We start from the raw sequence: 19,821 nt of genomic DNA, 5'->3' as shown, positions 1-19,821 counted from the left end.
ATTTAAACACTTCACTTCTTGCATAGACGACCCTGATACCAGGGAACCTAATGCATTGACATTTTTAGCAACGTATGCTTTATGTGACTCTGTATGTTTGGATGCATGGTAACTAGCGTGCCCGATTTGACAGGTAGAAGGTTACCAAAAACATTCTCAATACAGATTTCAAGAGCTCTCCAAAGCTTTATAAAAATATTGTTCTAAAACACGTGTAGCAGTTACAGAACACAAATGGTACATGGCTTTGGGATTATAAATGTTATTGATGCTAATTTGAGATGACTGCATAATTCATGGCTTTGCCACACAACAGTAATGCAACCACTTAAGTCATAATAGTCAAACCTTCCTCATTCCATCCCATGGAGCAGTCAATATATATTTGCTTTTGAATTCACCACTGACAACAGAAATTGTTATTTCCTTGTTAGCATCCCCAAAAGTTCAAGGGTTTGATGACTTCACATCTTAATCGCACTTTACTTTTGGCACAGGTAACGGATGGCTTCAGTTTTTAAGACACTGCTGAAGCCATTACGCCAATATTTTGAGGCTCAACATTATTTTCAGAGTAGGACACGGAGAAGTACCTAGCCTTGGTTAGTTCCCAATTGTTTCATCTAATCCTTAGATACCAGTGCCAGGCAATTAAAGAGTTAATCATTATGTTATGCATCTCCAGTATATATGTGCCTAATAATTCCCATTCATCCTTTAAGTGTCAGCTATTCTAATAGTGAGCGTACATGAATCCATAAAAGTTGAAAGCAAATTGACGACTTGTCATTAAAAATTAGTATGCAAGATAAAAGAGAAACAACTATCATTAGTGATGCACAAGAAAAATAATTTTGACTTTCTAGAACAGTTAAAGAAATTAGGCTGGGCAGCTGTCTCAATTACTGTGCCATATTATGGGAAACTTAATAACGGATGTCTGCTAAAACAACCCAAACCAGTAATTGACATCTAACATTTTTACTTCCCTTCTGCTAGAGGAATATTTGTACTTCGTATTCCCAGGAGTTACTGTTTAAAACAAGCATACCAGGAAGTTGCATTTTAGAACTGACAGAGCTATTAGGCGAGCAGGCTGTTTTGTATTCTAACTAAAATCCTAAAATTAAGGCTTTGCTGGTCTGGAGCAGACATACTGCACCGTGTTGCTGGTTTTTTGGGTTGTTGTTTTTTTTTTGCAGCAGAATAGCATCATTTGTGATGGGTACTGCCGACATGCTATCTAACAAACAGGGGTTCGCAATATAAGAATCCAACCACCTCCTATGGATCATTAGTTATCCTTATTATGTGTGTCAAGATTTGTATCCTTTTCCCCATCTTGTCACATTTTTAATTGCAAGGCACTGCAGTGATATTAAGTATTCTTCAATGATGGAATAATAATGATCGACTATTTGCATCGCCTCTCAGTAAGTTTGCATAGCAATGTCTGTATGCAAATTTACAAAACAAACCTTACTTGCTGCACAAATAAGTTATAAGAAATGAGGTATCTGCAACATTTGAGTAAAATCTAGTTAGGAATGCCACACAACATAAGCCATCTTTACCGTGTTTTAAAATGTTAAAATCTGTAAATACAGAGATGACAAATATATTTTATGCCAAATATTTTAATATTATTCTCTGGATACCCGACTTTTGTCAGAAGAAACCAGCAATACCTAACAGCAAAAGAGATAAGGCAATATTTAAAGATTAGATTACACTTCAATGCAAATAGCACTTGTTTGTTTACTACCATGTTGCTTTACTCGCATCCTGCTTCCTTATACAATGAGAATGCTGAATATTCAGTTTAGATTTTTCCAACAGCTTTTTATTCTGCTCCAAAAACATTTACCTAACACATTCTTACCAAGCAAAGTGAAGAAAATCCAACCATCTGGCTCTACACTGCAATAACAGTTATGGAAGAGTATATTATTCTATGTAACAAGAAATTTAGTGTTAGGAATTCTGATACTTTAAGCACTGACACACTCTTGACAATTTTATATGCTGGCATCATGCATTCAAGTGTATTGCAACAACAGTGATTTATAATGAAACATAAGGCAAAATATTTTAAAGATACTGAATTCATCTAACATTCTAACCACAGCATATGTACATGCTCTAAGCTGAGGAAAATGGTTTGTGCTACTATTCTCTTACCTCTAGCACTCCACTAGTTCTGAATTATTACTAAAACACTGAAAAATAACTTGCTTGAAACAAATACAATACACACAGATATCTGAATCCTTACCTGGGAAACCCCCTTGTACCATTGCTGTACCAGCGTGTACCTCAAGATATCTGCATTCCTGACAAACATTCAATGCTGTAAGCAGCTCAAATCCTCATCATACACAGCCTCAGTGCTCGTCTTTCTTCTGACGACCTTGGGCCTATTTTCCTGAGATTTTTCTCTCCTTAAGGGCAAACTGTCAGTCTATTTCTATTATGAGATGCAATCAATTACACTAATTTCAAGCTACCCACAAGCTACCAGTGACATCTGTCAGCAGATGAAAGCTGCCTATAAAAGTAGACAGGGAGAAGCAAATCTCTGGTTTCTCACATATGACCCACTGATGCTCTACGGCTGCTGTTTGTTGCATTGGCTTACCCTGCTAGTATTAGAATGACATCTCTATCCCGAAACACAAGCCATTTATTTATTTTCAAGTCTGCTGCAGTTAATATTGTGTTTAATGACCCACTAATACAGAAGAGAAACAGTTAATAACAATTACTTATATGTGCATCCTTCTAGTGCAAATTACAGGAGTTCAGTGCATTTTTGCAAATGATTTGAACCAATATGTCATTTTAACATTTTCTCATTATTAAGATGTGTTCTTCTTGGATCATTTTTACATGCCAGAAAAAGCCCTATTAGCATAAAGAGAGTTTAAACTTCACTGCTACTTGTATTTCACTTTGTTGCTGCTTATATTTTACTACCAACTCTGAACAAGCAGCATTAATTTTATTGCTATGGGAGTGCTGAACTGAAACAAGGAAGAGATTTTAAATTTCTCATTTTGGTAATTAAAAAAATAATGTTGAAGCCTAATATGTTTACAAATTTAGATACAATCATGCTGAGAACTCCTTATTAATTCTCTACTCCAAACACTGTTTTTCAAACAGTTTAAACAATTTAAAAATGCTCAGCTACTTTATTACCATTGATCCACTCATTTTTAACGTTCTAACCTTTCTTTATAATACAGTACATATCACAACACAGAGCCATCTGTCCAATGCATTATATACATGTGCACAGTAAAAATCCAGACACAAACATTCCCAGCTTATGAGTAATTCGTTGAAAATATAATTTTGTACTACAGCGTTGCATCAGGTTACAAAAACTTGTGCATACAATTAACATAAGTAAAAAAAAAATAATAAATAAAAACAACACAAGGGCACTGACATCAGAGTCTCTACCCTCCTGTGGTATAAGAGCTTCCAAGTGCTCTGAATTACAAAGCATCAGCCCTCTCGTCCTTTTATAGGGATGGGTTGAAAACCTATATATTTAGCTAATTACAAATCAGAATAAGAACAGAAAAAGAAGATTAACCATGTAGAGACACATTAAGTAAGGATTAACATACAGCTCAAAAATGAAAGTCAGAGCTCTATTTGTGTAATCCTGGCTGTTTCTGCATTATCTGTAAAGAAGCACCAAGCTAAGCACACTTGTTAGTACATTTAGCAAAAATTAACACATGGTAATAATACAGAACACATTGAATTCATATTAGAATATGCATCTCTCAATATTTTATTTTCATACAGCTTCATACATTTTGCCTGGCCCTATCTTTCTACTCCTCCTCATCACTATTTGCTGTTGATTGTAGTGACATCTATTGGAAAGGCAGCGTTTCACTACAGAAGCTTCCTCACCTTAAGATCTGCGCAAAGCCTTCTACTTCTTGCAGCAATGAAATTGCATTGCTGTGCCATCTCTTGTTTTATGAGACAGCCTCACCCAAAGGGGCTTAAGAATTTAAGTAATACAGATCAATGGGTGGATCTGGCTAAGCTACTTCTCAGCGCTGCTGGTATTTTTTCCCTAAACATTTACAGTTATTTAGCAATCTGATGATTCCTATATTTTTGTGCCATCATTAGTTTATGATATTTACAGTTTTTCCTGCTCCTTTTATAGTTTAATACTTCACACTTGAATGCACAGCTTGTTCTTGAACATTTTTGCACTGTATATAGTTGGCTTTATTTAAATAAAAAGAAAAAAAATCATCATGTGCTCTAATATCAGCATTGCAAGTGTCTAGAAATTCGAATGCACACACCAAGCCTCCCTTATACTTGCTTCTTTAGAAACAAATACTCAGAGGCAATCCCTGCCCCCGAATGCTTAATAACTAATAAACCAACTCTGTGAGCAGCTAGATAAAGATATCCCCCTCTGCCTTCATATGCTTCACTGACTTTCAGATTCTCTAAAGAGACTGCACAAATGGAAGGGAGAAAATACTTATCCTTTTTTTAACAGATGGGGAACTAAGGCACAGAAAAGTTAAGTACCTTGCCCAAGGTCACAAGGGCAGAAATCTGTGGCAGAGCCAACAATGGATCCCAGTACCTCAAACAGGTTGCAAATCTTTATACCCTTTAATTTAAATGGAAAATGAATCAATTGGATCGATTTCATTTTCCTAAAGAGGAGGGGTGGGAAAGACATTGGGTTTGTTGAAAAACAACAAGCAACTGTTGAAATAACAGGATTCTAAGTCCTTGTCAAAGTTAATTTGTCTGATTTACTCTACTAACTTTTACATTTTTTTTTTTTTAAAGATTGTAACGCATTTGTTAGCAGCAAAAAATGTGATCATCCTCAGTGTGCGTGTAATTCAATTATAATACTACAGCAAAATTATATAGCTACTAATTCCTCCCAGAATACCTTAAGAAACATTCCACTTAGAAACTACTCTGCCTGTCCATTTCAGTTTTTTCCTAACTCCCAACCCCTTATTATAGTAATTAGCCACAACAGGATGTGCATTAGGAGGCTATTAGCAAATTCTTAGTACACACCCCAGCAGTCAAGCACCAAAGAAACACCAGTGCCTACTAATTGTACAGCCTGGCTTGGCTTATTGCTAGTGCAAATGACTCCTTTTTTAGAGTTGTTTTTAAGAACTCTTATTTGAAACCTGCTGTTTAAGGGCATGGGAATGCTATGCAACTTACTCTTCCACCATGGAAAAAAACAGTTCCCAGTAGAAAATACTTAGAAAATTAGTCATTAAAACAAACTATTTTAAAGGTTTTTGGGTTTTTTTCCCCAGACTCAAGGGCTATCTTATCCTGCACAAACCTGGAGACAGATTGCAGAAACACTAAATTGATCCCAACTTAAATACTGTGATAAAAAGTGAGGTAGAATAGTTACTAGGGGCAAACAATTTGGGCCTCCAGGCCTCATGGAGGGAGAGACACTTTTTTTTTTTTCTTTCCTTTTTTGAACAGCTACACCGATCTCCTTCTTACCCTGAAATCTGCTACTTCTCATCTTTTTCTACCCTACAAGGTAATCGCTGCCCCCTGTCCTGTGGTAGGTTGGTTTAAAGCTACACCATTATTTATGAAAGTAACTGGAAGTCTTATAAGCAGCTAAGTCAAAGTGAAAACTGGGGTTAGGAACAGTTTATAAACGGTCAGAGTGAGATTTGGATTAGACATCGCTGTAATATAACTGGAGAAGGAAATATTACCAATAATCACAATGTTACTAGGGACTTAAAGCTTCCTAGATATAGACTGAAGAACAAATGCTGTTAAGGGTGGGCCCTAGACACTCCTGAATGAGATGGTTGACAGATTTCTTTACCACATAGTTACTGAACCAACAAGAAATGATATTTTATACTTGGTTTTGTAAAGTTTTGGTAATAATTGACAAGCAATAGAAAAGCAAATTTGTAAATCACTTTATTCAAGGTTATTTTTTAATGTAAATGGAGCAGAGCAAGCCAAAGTAGGCCTATAGGTAAGATTCTTTATTTCAAAAGGACAGCATTTGGAAAATGAAGGAACTAGGTAGTGAAATCACCTGGACTGAAGAGTTCAGGGACTTGAATGAGAAGAAGGTTTAGAATTTCTTTAAGTCAAAGGTGCAGAATCTACCTGGAACTTGCATCCCAAGCAAAGAGAAAAACTTGTAGGGAAGTGCTCAAGATGTAACGGGATGAATATATTGAGAAGAAATCAGCAGAGTGCTGGCAGAGAAAGGGGGATAAAGAACTACTCAGCGAAGAAAGCTGCATTTTGGAGATCAGGAAGGATAGGGATAAAGTGAGAATTGCCAAAATTCATGCTGATTTAGACCTCGCAAAGGAAGTTAGAAGCAACAGCCAACATTTTTCAGCTACATAAATAAGGCGGCAAGGAAGGAAAAGAAAGGGCTGCTATGAAATAAGAATAGGGTAGAGATTACAAATAATCTAGACATATCCCAAGAACTGAATGAATACTTTGCCTCAGCTGTCAATAAGGTTGATGTTGAACACAAAGGGAAAGGCAAGAGGTGTAATCAGCCCAACAACATGGGAACTGAAATGAACTTGCCACAGCGAAACAACACTCAAACAACACAAAGTGTTCAGGGCAGGGGGACTAGATAACCCGCTCTGGGATTCTGAAAGAATGGACACATGCACCTACAGGTGTGGTGGCAGGAATGTGACATAAATCCATGAAATCAGACATAATAACATTTTGTGAAGAAAAGCAAATTGAGTACCTATATTCAAGAAGTGGGAAAAAAGTAGTCAGAGCAAGTTCAGGGATGGGCAATTATTTTGGCTAGAGGGCTGCTTAATGAGTTTTGGTGAGCTGTTGAGGGCTGCAAGGATAGCCCCACACTTTGACAGGTGCCCCACTAGGGTTGCCAAAGCTCCTGGATTGGCTGGGAGTCTACCGGATTCGGTCTGGATCTCCTGGTGACTATTGAAAGCAATCCAGGAGACTGATATTGTGAACGGGTTGAGCAGTACAATTAATGACAATACGTCATGTTGGGGAAAAAAAATCTCCTGGAATAGCTTCAATCAGAGTTGGCAACACTATGCTCCAGCCCTGGTTGCCACCTTAGGACCCGAAGTCCCATCCCTAACTCCTGACCTTTGCCACCAGAAGTCCCTCCCCTTATCCCCAAAAGTATTCCTTTTGGTGGGGGGTTGCCATGTTGAAACTGGAAAAAAACAAGTCATATACAAAAAACCAAACAAAACATCTGCTATAACGTCCTGTAATTTTATTTAAAAAAATATTTTCTCCTGATTTATGTGCATTAATGCTGTGTATCTAGTGGTGATTGCAAAATAGCTCAAAATACAGTCTTACTCTTGTATATTATGGGGAGGCGGTTGGGGAGTGTGTGGATGTATGTGTGCGTGGGGGAGGGTGCGGGGTCATGTGGTTATACCGGGGTTTGGTAGGGAGTGGAAGTACATGTGGGGGCTGTGGGAGATGTGTGGAGGGGTGTGTGTGTGTTGGGTGGCAGGTCCTCGGAGTCCCCAAAGTGCGCAAGTCCTTGGATCTGCATGTGGTGGCAGCCAGCGGGGCAGGTCCCACCCAGCCCCATAGCGCAAGTCTCTCCATGCTCCCACCCCAGACCCCAACTGCAGGTGATGGCAGTGTGTGGGGCCAGCCCCATATGGCGTGATAGCACTCCTGCCAAAGTCCCTGGGCACATGTGGTGGCAGGGTACAGAGCCAGTCTCACCCAGCTCCATAGCCACAGGTCCCTGCACTCCCACCCAAGTCCCTGGCTGCACATGGTGGCAGCATGCGGCTCCCACACTCCCACCCCAATCCCTGGCTGCACATGGCGGCAGTGTGCAGAGCCAGCCCCACCAGACCCCATAGCATGCAGCTCCTACAGCATGCGGGGCCAGCCCAACCCAGCTCAATAACATGCAGCTCCCGCCTCCTTTCCCCTAGCAGAAGTCTCTGGCCCCAGATCACATTTCCAGTCTCACGGGCAGGCTGGAAACAGCCATGGGGTGGCCAGGCAAAAGCCGAGGCTTCTAGTACTCCCTGGCTTGGGGCTGGGGCAGGTCAGACCAGGCTGCGGTGGGGAGGGGCAGGTTTGCTTAGCAACCGCAGCCACCCCTCCTGCATGGAGGTGCCGGTTTGCAAAGGGGCAACCCAGGGCCAAGGTTTACAGAGGTCTTACAGAGGGGCCCCACAAGCCGGTTGGTATTGCCTGGTGGGCCAGATCTGACCCACGGGCCGTGTTTTGCTCACCCCAGTGTTAGTTTGATCTCAAGAGCATATGAGCAGTTGGAACAAATTTGTGGGGGAGTGGAGAAGTAAAGACATGGAGATCACCAGAAAGTGGAATAAAATGCAAAGATACATTTGTTCAACACTGGCTTGGTAACTGGTTATTTAGACCAAGGTTTGAGGTAGGAGAGACAGCTTGGCTTTGGAGCAAGGGTAGGCAAAATGCGGCCCAGGGGCCATATGCGGCCCTCCAGGCTATTCTATCCGGCCCGTGGGGCCCCTAAAAATTTAGAACATTAATATTTATCTGCCCCTGGCTGCCTGTCATGCGGCCCTTGATGGCTTGCCAAAACTCAGTAATTGGTCGTCCGCCTGAAATAATTGCCCACCCCTGCTTTGGAGGGATTTTTGGGATGGAAAGGGAGGGAAGATATGGAAGAAGAAAGGATGCTAGGAAATGCGCAGGGGAGAAGAGAATTACATAAATTGCTCCCTGCAGCCAAACAAGGCAAGATTGATTTAACCAAAAAATCTCTTTAGCTTTTCACGGAGTAGATCTCAGATGGCCTGACCACTGGGAGCTGCTTCTTGGCTGCAGTGCGACCCAGACAATCTCTCAAAGCATCCTTGTGTAAGATGCAAAATTAAGGGCCCCTCCAGACATGCAGGTAAAGATGAGATGGGATCTGATGCATGATCCACACATTCATTAATGATGTCATGGGAGCAAGCCACAAAGTTATTACACAATTTAGGGAATAACTCTGTGATTTATTCCTTGTTTTATGATGTCATTAATTGCTTTAACATGTGGCTGGGTTACAACTAAAGACGTGATTAACTGGTTAATCATGCCTTAAGTGTAACGTGTGGCAGGGGCCTAACTCTGCCAGCTGCCATGCAATGCTTGGGTTGAAGCACGTCCTCATCAAGCAGCATAAGCCTGGAGCACATTCCTCTGCTGCCATTTATAACCAACACCACCAGCCTTGGTAAACTGGGTCATCAGGTAGATTAAGGACTGAAAAGTTTGGTCTAAAATTACAAAATCTACTTGTCCCAAATCCAGAGAATTAGGAGTTAAATACTACACACGTTTCTCCTCCCTACTAATGGACACCCAAATACCTATCACAACCAGAAATACCTTCTCTTTAGTTGGTCAAGATGCGCCCGCCAACCTGACAGAAGAGGATCTAAGCATGGACATTTCTAAACTCAATTTGTATAACACGCTGTACTTGAGACCAAATGCTGGAGCTTTAAAGAAACTCCATTTGACATGACAGCCAGCAGCTGACCTTTGAAGCCAGAAACCCACTGAAATATACAGCCAGAAAATAACTGATCAAGATTCCTATCAGCCCTGAATTGAATTGGCCCAAATCATCTCCACTTCTGTGACCAGGGGATATCACTACTGTTTGGTAGGCACACTGGCAATTGGCAACAACAAAGATACCATCAACAAGAACAAACGACAGCTTTCTCATCAGACACGCAGCTTTGGAACTTCCACCCACAAAAGCTAGCTGTGACCACAAACCTGGCTATAAATAAAATGCATCTCTCTGCTTCAGCCTATTTTGTGGGAAAGACACAAACACATGACGACCACAAACCCACAAAAGTTAAAAAAAAAAAACCAAAGGAAAAAACCCCAAACACATATGCTATAATTGTCTACCCATAGCAAGAGAGAGAGGAACAAGAAGAGAGGAAATCCACAGAATGACTAATTTTGACAAATTTCTCAGATACTCCAGCAGCTAGTGTGATTTTGTCTTGTCCTGCACATTGTGGAACAGACACAGGCTGCATCCTACAGCTGTCTGACTTCCATGCACAGCCAAGTATAAACCATGGTATAAAGTCTGTAGACATCTGCGGCATTTTAATTGAAAGTGCTCCATGAAAGAGAATCACTCCTTTTAACAAAATACTTTGTCACCAAAGATTTTTTAGCCACAATTTACCGTGGGCATTGTCTGACACCACAAGCTCTTTGGGGCAGGGTTTCTTCTACTGATAGCCATCAAGCTGTGGTCTGCCCAGTTCTTGCTATCACAAGGGTGAAGTATCCTGTTTGTCTTTAAGCACGGATACCTTAAACACGCTGTGGATCAGCCTAGATCTCACAAAGCAGTGTCTGCCCAACTGATCTAAAACCAATTCCAGCACTTTTCAACATTTTTTCAGAGAAGCAGCTGTGGGATTGCAGTCAACGATAAGTAGTAAGCCCAATTCAGTGTAATGTAGAACACGAGAGATAGCAATTCTCTTGTATACAATACTCATAACGACCTATGTAACTGCTGTTTAGTACTGGCACACACACAAACCACGCTCCATAAACACAGTCATCCTTCTTAGTAAAATATGGTACTACTTACGCTCTGTAAAAGCATCGTCCTCTTCCTCCTCCTCCTCCTCCTCCTCTGCTTGGAATGTTTTGGGTGCTTTATACGGAGGTGGCAGTTTCATTGGTGGTGGTGCCCCACAATTTCTCTGATGGATTAAAAATAAAAAGGATATAATGCACTGTGCTAACTATCTTCAAAATTACTTGCATCCTTCCACTCAACTACAAAATCTAACCACACTCGTATTGTTTAGTTTAAAACATTTCCTTAAAACTCCATAGTTCATTTCCTCTTCAGCCATTACATTTTTTTTTTTTAAAAGAAACATTTAACAGACGGTTTGAAGGCTGGAAAAAAAAAAGATAATATTGGTATGAAATGGACTGCATGTCTGTTTGTTAGAAAAATATTGGCATTTCACTGTAAACATACTTAACTAGAGCTTAGCAAACATTTGACAATGAACTGAGGGGTTAAAACAAAACATTAAAATTATATTCTATTCCTGATCTTGGATTCAAATCCTTTGTGCCTCTGCCATCACTGTTCCCTGGTCCAACTTAAAAACAACACACTTAGGGCACACAAAATAAGAACTCAGCCACTTATGGCTTCTGTAGTCTTAGCATGGAATATTTCATCTCAACGTTGGTTTGATTAAAAAATTAATCTGAACTGCAACTTGTAATAAAATGGTATTACCTCACATAAATAAAGACAGTACCTATAAGGATACATGTAGCGGCGCATATCAGATATAAAGAGCAGGCTGTGGAATCTAATGAAAACACAAGCTTGTACATCCAAGCTACTGTTTTTATAGCTCAAAGTAACTGGATCATGCCATAGTTAGCTACATGATTTCACTAAATTATATTCAATTACATCCCATACAACCACACCACTAATAGCAGGATGCACTTTAGCAAGCGAACAGTGAGTACAGTGTGCCATTAGAGCAACAAGAATGCCAGTAATGAATTTCTTCTGTAGCTGAGAAATGCCATTTGTAGCCCAAACATTAAATCAGGCATAATACTTTCCAGTGTGTATAATGAAAGCAGGATCTATCTGCACTTAGATTTGTCAAATATTTTTAAGTCTAAATTTTTATTCAAAAGTTCCAGCCAGCAATTGGAATGCAAACTATCTATAAAATTGTAGGAGATAATAGAATTGACATCATCCTGCCCGTTTAAAAATTATTACAGGAAAGTGCTCCACTGAGAACAGCATAAATCAAATGAATTCCATCCAATTTGCAATAAAGGTGCTTAGATAAGAGCCCCTCAAAACAGCAACATCTGTTTCCCAAAAGCCAACACAAAATAAAGTAAAAGGCTTTCTCCCCACCCTGCAAAAAAGGAATGTGTGTAGGTATATGTGCGTGCACGTGTGTACACACACACACACACACACACACAGCCAAAAGATTCAGAAAGTGCTGCTCAGATTTCTGTAGCTAGAGGTGGAGAATTTGCAACAACATCTTCAATTGTCTCTGACATATCAGCACCACTGTAATTCTGTTAAATAACTTAGATGTCATCTACATTGCATCCCTAGCATGTCCCAGGCATGCCCTTGCCCATCTGCTCCTATTTGAATGCCTCTAACTTAAAAATGTGGCACGCAGGGCCATTTGCCCACAAGCAGCTCTTGAGTCATCCATCCCTGGTCTGCTGAACAGTGCCAGGTTGGGAGCCTGCAAGGCATTTGGGAGATGCTCAGGATTATCCCAGCCAGGACATGCTGCTGACATAGTGTAGACACATGCTTAGATATCCAGTCACGAACCCATTTAAAACTCAACACTTAAAGCCTGTTGAACGTCCAGGTAAGCAAGTCATTCTCTTTGTTCCCATCAGGATCTTTTTAAAGAGAGGTACACCATATTGTCTTGCATACCACATGCCTCCAAATAATACTTACATTGCTTTGAGAGGGCAAAATGAAAAAAAAGTCATGGCTAAAGACAAGCCTCATAGAGTAGGGACAGGGTCTACTCCTTGGTGTCCCTCACTCTTTCTTTGCAGCTAAAGCTTAAACAATGTCACAGCCACTGCTCAGCCAAAAGCTGCCACCAAATTGGCAGTGGCTGTGACACAGTTAAAACTTTAGCTGCAAGGGGAGAGGGAATGACACTAGGGGCTCCATGAGGCTAGTGCAAGTCTTCTCCACTCCATCATTTGATTTTTTGATTTAAAAAAAAAATCACGTAGGGCCTGAACCAAAACACGCTACATCAATTGAAAACATTCAAGAGGAATCTTTCCTACTACTTTCATCCTACAGGGAGGGAATCTTTTCAGCAGAAACAACCAAGCAGCAGAACCATACGTCTGGCTGCTACCTTCATGACTACAGTAACACCCACACAATCTGTACCCGCCTATCTGATAAAGACCCACTGACTGCTCCCTGCGCTTGTGGCTATACTGCGTTGTCTCAAGCCCTACGTACCACCAAGCACCTTTATGTGACAAAAACCTTAGCGTGGCAACCCTGCACCACACAAAGGAAGTAGGTTACTCGTATGGGGACCTTAAATATGCCCCTGAATTGTAAACGTTTCTCTGAAACAATATTCTTGCCCCAGAGGAAGATTTGGCATCAGGTAAAATTAAGGAAAAAATGAAATCTAACAACTGTGAGCACCTCCATTTAGTGCACTTAAGTTACATCTATTTTTCCATTCTTTCAAGCACACACGTGGCACTTACCCACCACATGGAAATTAGGAGTGTGAAATTTGTTTTCAGTTTGGGAACACTAATAACTTCAGAAATACAGGTAAAACCTTGGACTACACACAACATCTGAGAGAATTAAGGCAACAGATACCACTTTTTGCAGGAAGCTCAACTTGATTACAATGTACGGTCAATGCACCAAATCCATGGATACTTCACGAACGAGCAGAACTCACTTCAAAGATTTCTGCCAATGTACCAAGTATTTCTTATTAAATTATAAATGTTTCTTTAGTCTGATTTTTAAAGACAAGTCTCATTTCATGGCCATGTCTAAAATATACCATACAACAGATTTCCAAGAGGACATTTTTTCTTGAGTTTGACAAAACACTGAAATATGTACTTTGCTATCTTGTTTTAAGTTACTGTGACCAACAAACCTGGTACAGCTGAATTAGGGTGGAATTTAATTTTAAAATATGTAAGACCAGGGCAAAGCAAAAGAAGAGGAATCTAAAAATGTCTCTCTGTTGATTCAATGGAAGGAGTGCATAAAAGGCTGGAAATATCATTTGGGAACTGCTAAAAAGAAATGTAAGGAGGTAATACCAGACGCCACCTCACAGTAAACTAAAACAACGAAAGGTTCAAAAGTATTGGGTTACTTGCTTCTTGAGGTTATTACAAAGAAGAACACACACACAAAATCAAACCCTTTTTTCAGATATAATTTCCAGTGAGCTGCCATTACATTTTTAAATCAAAAAGTATCAATACAGTACAAGAATTTAAAAAGGAAAATAAATATTTCTTTTGGAATAATATCATAAGCAACTAAAATGAGTGCAGTTTCCACAACCACTTGCCAAAAATGCATAGTAATCTGGATTTTTTATGAAAGTGTGCGTCTGCACAGTCACCAAAACTGCACAATGCTCTCCTTGCTCTGCTCTCCCAAACCCTCTCATTGACTGCAATGGGTTTTGGATTTGACTTAGAGAAGCTACAGAATCTATCCCAAAAGAGCAACTTAAGGTAGAAATTCACAAAACTGCATAGCTACCTCTTGGACTCATCCGTTTGCAGAGCACCTGACCACATGCATTTCAACTGACCCATTTTTTCCAAAGGAAAAGCTTTGCTGCTACAGTTGTAAAAATAACACAGCTTTTATATTTAGTTTGCCATAAGAATGCCAACCATTAAAAACAGGTCATATAGAGTCTTCTGTTTAAAAAAAAATAATTATTATTTAGTACGTCTGTCATTATACCAGAATATGCTCCAAGGTGTAACAGAAGAAGCCCCTAGTAATTAACAGATATTACACCAGAAGAAGAGCAGCTTTTCTAGCTGATATGATTGCTTTCAAAGCTAGCTCTTCTGTGACACTTTGAAGACTAGAGTAGAAATACCAGCGATTTCCCACAGGAATGCAAGGCAATCATCTACTAATAGCAACATCTTTTTTTACTGAGAGCTGCCCCGCTGAAGCACAGTATGCCTGCTTTGTGAATTAATGCTCAAAGCTAAAAAGGGGCTACATATTTATTCATTGGCACTGTTCTATATTCCACCCAGCAAGTTACAGCACCAATAGAAGGGGTACCTTACCAGCTTTGAAGAAGCTTAAGCTCACTCCTTGACCTTCTGAGGCCATAAAATGCAACACACTGGAGTCCTAGAGATTAAAAGCAGCAGACTGCAAGTGGATGTGCTTTTTGGATTAGAAAAATAGATAACACAACCAAGAAAGGAGTACTGTAACTGCTTTATTACTAGTATTACTCACTGCCAGGGAAGCTTTAATATAAACACCTTCCTCGTTTCGCTGGGATAACATGAAAACCCATAGATTCTGAACCATTCGAAAGCAGTCTGCCAAACACTTTCTAAGGGCCTTTGAGTATGCCTGTCAACACCAGAGTACTGAGTTAGTTCACACACAAATGGTTCAGCATATCCCAAGAAGCCAGGCTAAACTGATTTCACTTTAGTCCAACACATACAGTAACACGATCCTAAACTCTGTTGCACAGCCCCGTGGGTACCAAGCCACAATCCCTAGCTCAGGTCCCCAAAGCAGATTTCTACTCTAAGACATTAATAAAACAGATAAAAAGCAGGGCAGAATGGCAACTTACACATCAGCTCAGTATCAAACCCACGCCTGGCCGGAACCAGATGGTAGGGCTCTTCTTCAGCCGGATCTGCAGGGCTGGTAACAGCTGCAGCAGGTCTGGAAGCAACGGCAAGAGCCCAGCAGACACAGGGTGAGTGCAGCTGTATCTGCACACCCTTGTGTTTGCCCCTGCCACTGATCACAGAGTTCATCAGGCCTCAGAGTCCCTGCCTCCTGGCACCACCCACCAACTTCTGGTAGACTGCCCAACAGTCTGGATCAGAGGGCTCCATGGGCCAGATCTTTGACACCCCTGAACTAATTCAGACACGCATAAGCTTTCATGAGTAAAAGCTTACTTTCTCAAATGCTTCTCTCATAGCTTCTGACAAAGTAAGCTGTTGCTCATGAAAGCTTACTCCTCTCTGAATTAATTAGTCTAGGTGTGGCCAACCTGTGGCACTGGGCAAGTGGCATGGGCAGCTTCTGAATGTGGCATGTAGCACATTAGGGAAGGGACAGGCAGCACAGTAGCTGATAAGGCAGCAAGCAGAAAGCAGAGCAGTAGATCAGGCAGGAGAAGGGGTCAGAGTGGCACTTGGGGAGGGTGTTAGGCTAACTTGTGGCATGCCTGCCAAAAAGGCTGATCCCCACTGAATATGGTGCCACTTTGCCCTGCCATCTGCCTGACTTCAAACTAACATGGCTAACTAGCTCTCTCTTTAGCTCATTAATAAAAACTACAATGCATCCCAGTTTGATATTTGTGCCAAAGCTTAGGTATCCAAATCAGTGATTTTCAGAGATGCTGGACACCCACAGCTCCCACTGAAAGCAAAATAATCCAGATCAGTAAGACTGAACTCAAAATCCTAAGACCATTCAGATATCTACATCCTGCTGAGTTCAGTTTGACTTAAACACTTGTTTAAGTGCTACATCAAATAAAGATGGGACTAATTCAGCTGTTTGAATTTCAGCATGCACTTAATCAGGACCTTATTCAGGTGCTGAAAGTTAGGTAACCAAGCATAAAAATTTGAAGGTTTTATTTTAATTTTAAAAGTCTCTTAATTGAAAGTCAGGAAATAAAAAGGTGAAACTCTGTAAGCAGTCTTAACAGTGAGGCCATGTCAGCAACTATTTTGTTTGAATAGAGACTTACCATGCCTAGCAACCTCAAACTAGTGCACTGACCAATCCATTAATATAAAGAATTGCCTTGTAATCTTGCAACTGTAAAGAAACAACAACTACTTTTACAATGTTTTTACTTTATGGCAAATCTACCGCAAGGAGGAGAGTCAAAGGTAATCTGAAACAAAACCAAATTTTTTTCCAACGTCTAGCAAACCGAAGCTCCTTGGCCCCTGTCTGCTGATTTCACTCGGTTCCTCCAGGGAACTCTCCTTATCTGGGACCCTCAGGAAAATCTACAAGGCAGTTCCACTGCAAGCCTCAAAATAGAGCCCATAAGTTCCCAAAGTGCCTAGCTCTGCACCACACCCACCAAGAATCCAGGAAGGGATCTTCACCAAACCCAAGTTATTTCAGAAAAGAATATTTTGGAATTGGTGAACAGTATTTTTTCCCAAATGTTCCTATCAACTCTGGAAGAAGGAGCAGCTAATCTTCACGATCTTCAGCTTATTCACTTCCATAAAAGAATTTTGATCTCTATAATAAAAGAGCTATAAAACCAGTAAATATTACTTTCAGTGAATATTATCCAATTTTGTTACAAAACGTATCATTGTGCTTTTGTAAAGATTTTACTTTACCACTTTTACTAAAAAAAAAAAAAAAAGGAAAAAAAAGGGGTGTATGTGTGTGTATGGGGGAGGGGGGGTTAATATTCATAACATGACTCCAAATGGAAAGAATACCTTTTCATTCTGGTTTTCCCCTTCTGATTCCTGGTCTTTGTGGACTTTATTTTTCTTAGGTTGCACTGAAGAAACCATCTGCAAAAGATAACAGTTGTTCATGTTTTATAATCAGAAAAACCAATAAACAGACCTATGTTAAAAGAATACGAAGTCTGCAAAACACTCAAAAGCTAGGAAATGCCAAAATTGAGGTCGTCTGTTCAATGTTAATACATAAGTCATGCGCATATGCATTCTGATATCTTCCATAATTACATGGACTCGCACCATTTTTTCCCCACACTAAACCTCTGCATTACATAGTGCCGTTGCCAACTCTGGCCTTGTTCAAGAGGCCTACACAAAGCTGCAGATGTATGGCTAAAGCTAAAGGCCCCCAAGCCTGTTCTGAGTGACCGCAGAATGAACTTTTGAAGACAGCCTGGTCAGCAGGGTAAAGAAAGCAATTAATGCATCCAGCTAAACCAGCAGTGAGATCAAACCAAACAGAGCAAAAGGCCTGAAAGGAGGCATTATACAAGAGGCCTTAAAATAGATCATCCAAACACAGTATGTATAGCTTTAGCTATATAGCAATGACTGTTGTAGTTGAATGTATTCGATATAGTTTTGCTACAATAAATATATTTGTGTTAAGTTTCTTAGTTAAGATGTAAAAACAAAGCAGCCTTGTTAGTGAAAAGCATAAACCAAAATGAAATGAAAACAGGACAGTGGCATCAATATTCCAAAATGACAAAGCAAGGAAATAAGGAAGCTGCCTTTCTACAACAGTAATGTTCGTAAGGCCATAAATCCCATCAAATTGACACTTTCCAAAACCGTAAGAAAGCCAGTTCAGTCCAGCTCCCAAAGCCTCAGTGAAACAAAGAAATGAATCAGAACGTGCAGTAGAGCAAGCCGTGTAAACATGAGACACAGACTGAAGGGAAAATTGAAGAACTCAGAAAATCCAAGATGACCCATCCTCCTCCTTTCTGCATCTCCTCGAGCAGTATAGGTGCGACTCTATATTGCACTATTGCAAGCAACCAGATAGACAGGTGCAGCGAGGCTGCTTAGATGTGCTGCAGTTACAGCGTCAGAGCAGACTAGATTACTCGAGTCTGCTGCAGCATGGTAATTACTGCGCTCCAACAGACTCCAGTATCACACATATCAGCATCCCTGTGCTGCAAAATGATGGCGGGGCACTTTAACTAAAGCTCATTCGACAAGAGCCACTTCTGCCATTTTTGAGCATGGGGATACTGATGCACGTGATGCTCCAGGTGCTTTAATTAGAGTGGCTCACAGAGCCGCTGTAACTGAAGCCCCCCCCCAGCACGTGTATTAATGCCCTAAAATAAAGTGCTTTGAGATGTAAATCATAGAAGTCTGGGCTTGATACGTATGTCTTGCCTCTTTTCATAGTTCCATAGTTGATAGGGTCGGAAGGGACCTGAGCAGATCATCAAGTCCAACCCCCTGACATGGCAGGAAACAGTACAGAGGTCAAATGACCCCAGCAAGGTGTTCATCTAACCTCCTCTTAAAGACCCCCAGGGTAGGAGCCAGCACCACTTCTCTTGGAAGTTGGTTCCAGATCCTAGCCGCCCTAACTGTGAAGTAGCGCCTCCTGATGTCTAGTCTGAATCCCCAGTGCCAGCTTGTGACCATTATTTCTAGTCACTCCTGGGAGTGCTCGGGGGAACAGGGACTCCCCCAATGCCTGCTGGTCCCCCCCGACTAGTTTGTAAATGGCCACTAGATCCCCCCTCAGCCTTCTCTCGTGGAGGCTGAACAGGTTCAGGTCCCTTAGCCTCTCCTCGTAGGGTCTGCCCTGCTGCCCCCCCATCATGCAGGTGGCCCTCCTCTTGATCCTCTCGATGCTGTCCACATCCCTCCTGAAGTGCGGCACCCAGAACTGGACACAGTACTTCAACTGCAACCTGACCAGTGTCACATAGAGGGGGAGGATCACCTCCTTGGACCTGCTCGTGATGCATCTGTGGATGCATGGTAAGGTGGGGTTGGCCTTCCTGACCACGTCTCCACACTGTCAGCCCATGTTCATTTTGGCATCGATAATGACTCCAAGATCCTTTTTTGCCTTGGCACTGACGAGAAGCGAGTTCCCCAGCCTGTAGGTGTGCTGCTGGTTCTTCCCCCCCCAGGTGCAGCACCTTGCACTTGTCAGTGTTGAAACCCATCCTGTTCTCATCCGCCCACCCCTGTAACCTGTCCAGGTCCAATTGCAGCTTATTTCTCCCTTCTAGTATGCCCACATCCCCCCACAGCTTAGTGTCATCTGCAAATTTGAATAGTGTGCTTTTCACCCCCTTGTCCAAGTCGCTGATGAAGATGTTGAACAGCGCGGGTCCGAGGACCGAGTCCTGGGGAACCCCACTGCCCACATCCCTCCAGGTCGAAAATGACCCGTCCACCACCACTCTCTGGGTGCGGCCCTCCAGCCAGTTAGCGACC

At 41.2% G+C, this 19,821-nt stretch overlaps 1 protein-coding gene across 10 annotated transcripts in view; it reads right to left on the bottom strand.

Moving 5' to 3' along the window:
* PATJ (PATJ, crumbs cell polarity complex component) overlaps window positions 1–19,821 on the bottom strand; it is a 231,990-nt gene that overhangs the window by 120,819 nt on the left and 91,350 nt on the right. For all 10 annotated transcript variants that reach the window (XM_025208661.1, XM_025208662.1, XM_014521711.2 and 7 more), the window contains 2 exons: window positions 17,353–17,430; window positions 10,679–10,793 (listed from right to left, as the gene is read on the bottom strand). In XM_025208661.1, coding sequence (XP_025064446.1) covers window positions 10,679–10,793; window positions 17,353–17,430 — 193 coding nt within the window. The remainder of the gene's footprint in view (window positions 1–10,678; window positions 10,794–17,352; window positions 17,431–19,821) is intronic.

The sequence above is a fragment of the Alligator sinensis genome, unplaced genomic scaffold, assembly GCF_000455745.1.
Source record: "Alligator sinensis unplaced genomic scaffold, ASM45574v1 scaffold588_1, whole genome shotgun sequence".
Lineage (NCBI taxonomy): Eukaryota > Metazoa > Chordata > Crocodylia > Alligatoridae > Alligator > Alligator sinensis.
Note: the sequence above shows the minus strand (reverse complement) of the source record. Positions and strands in the feature narration are given on the sequence as shown.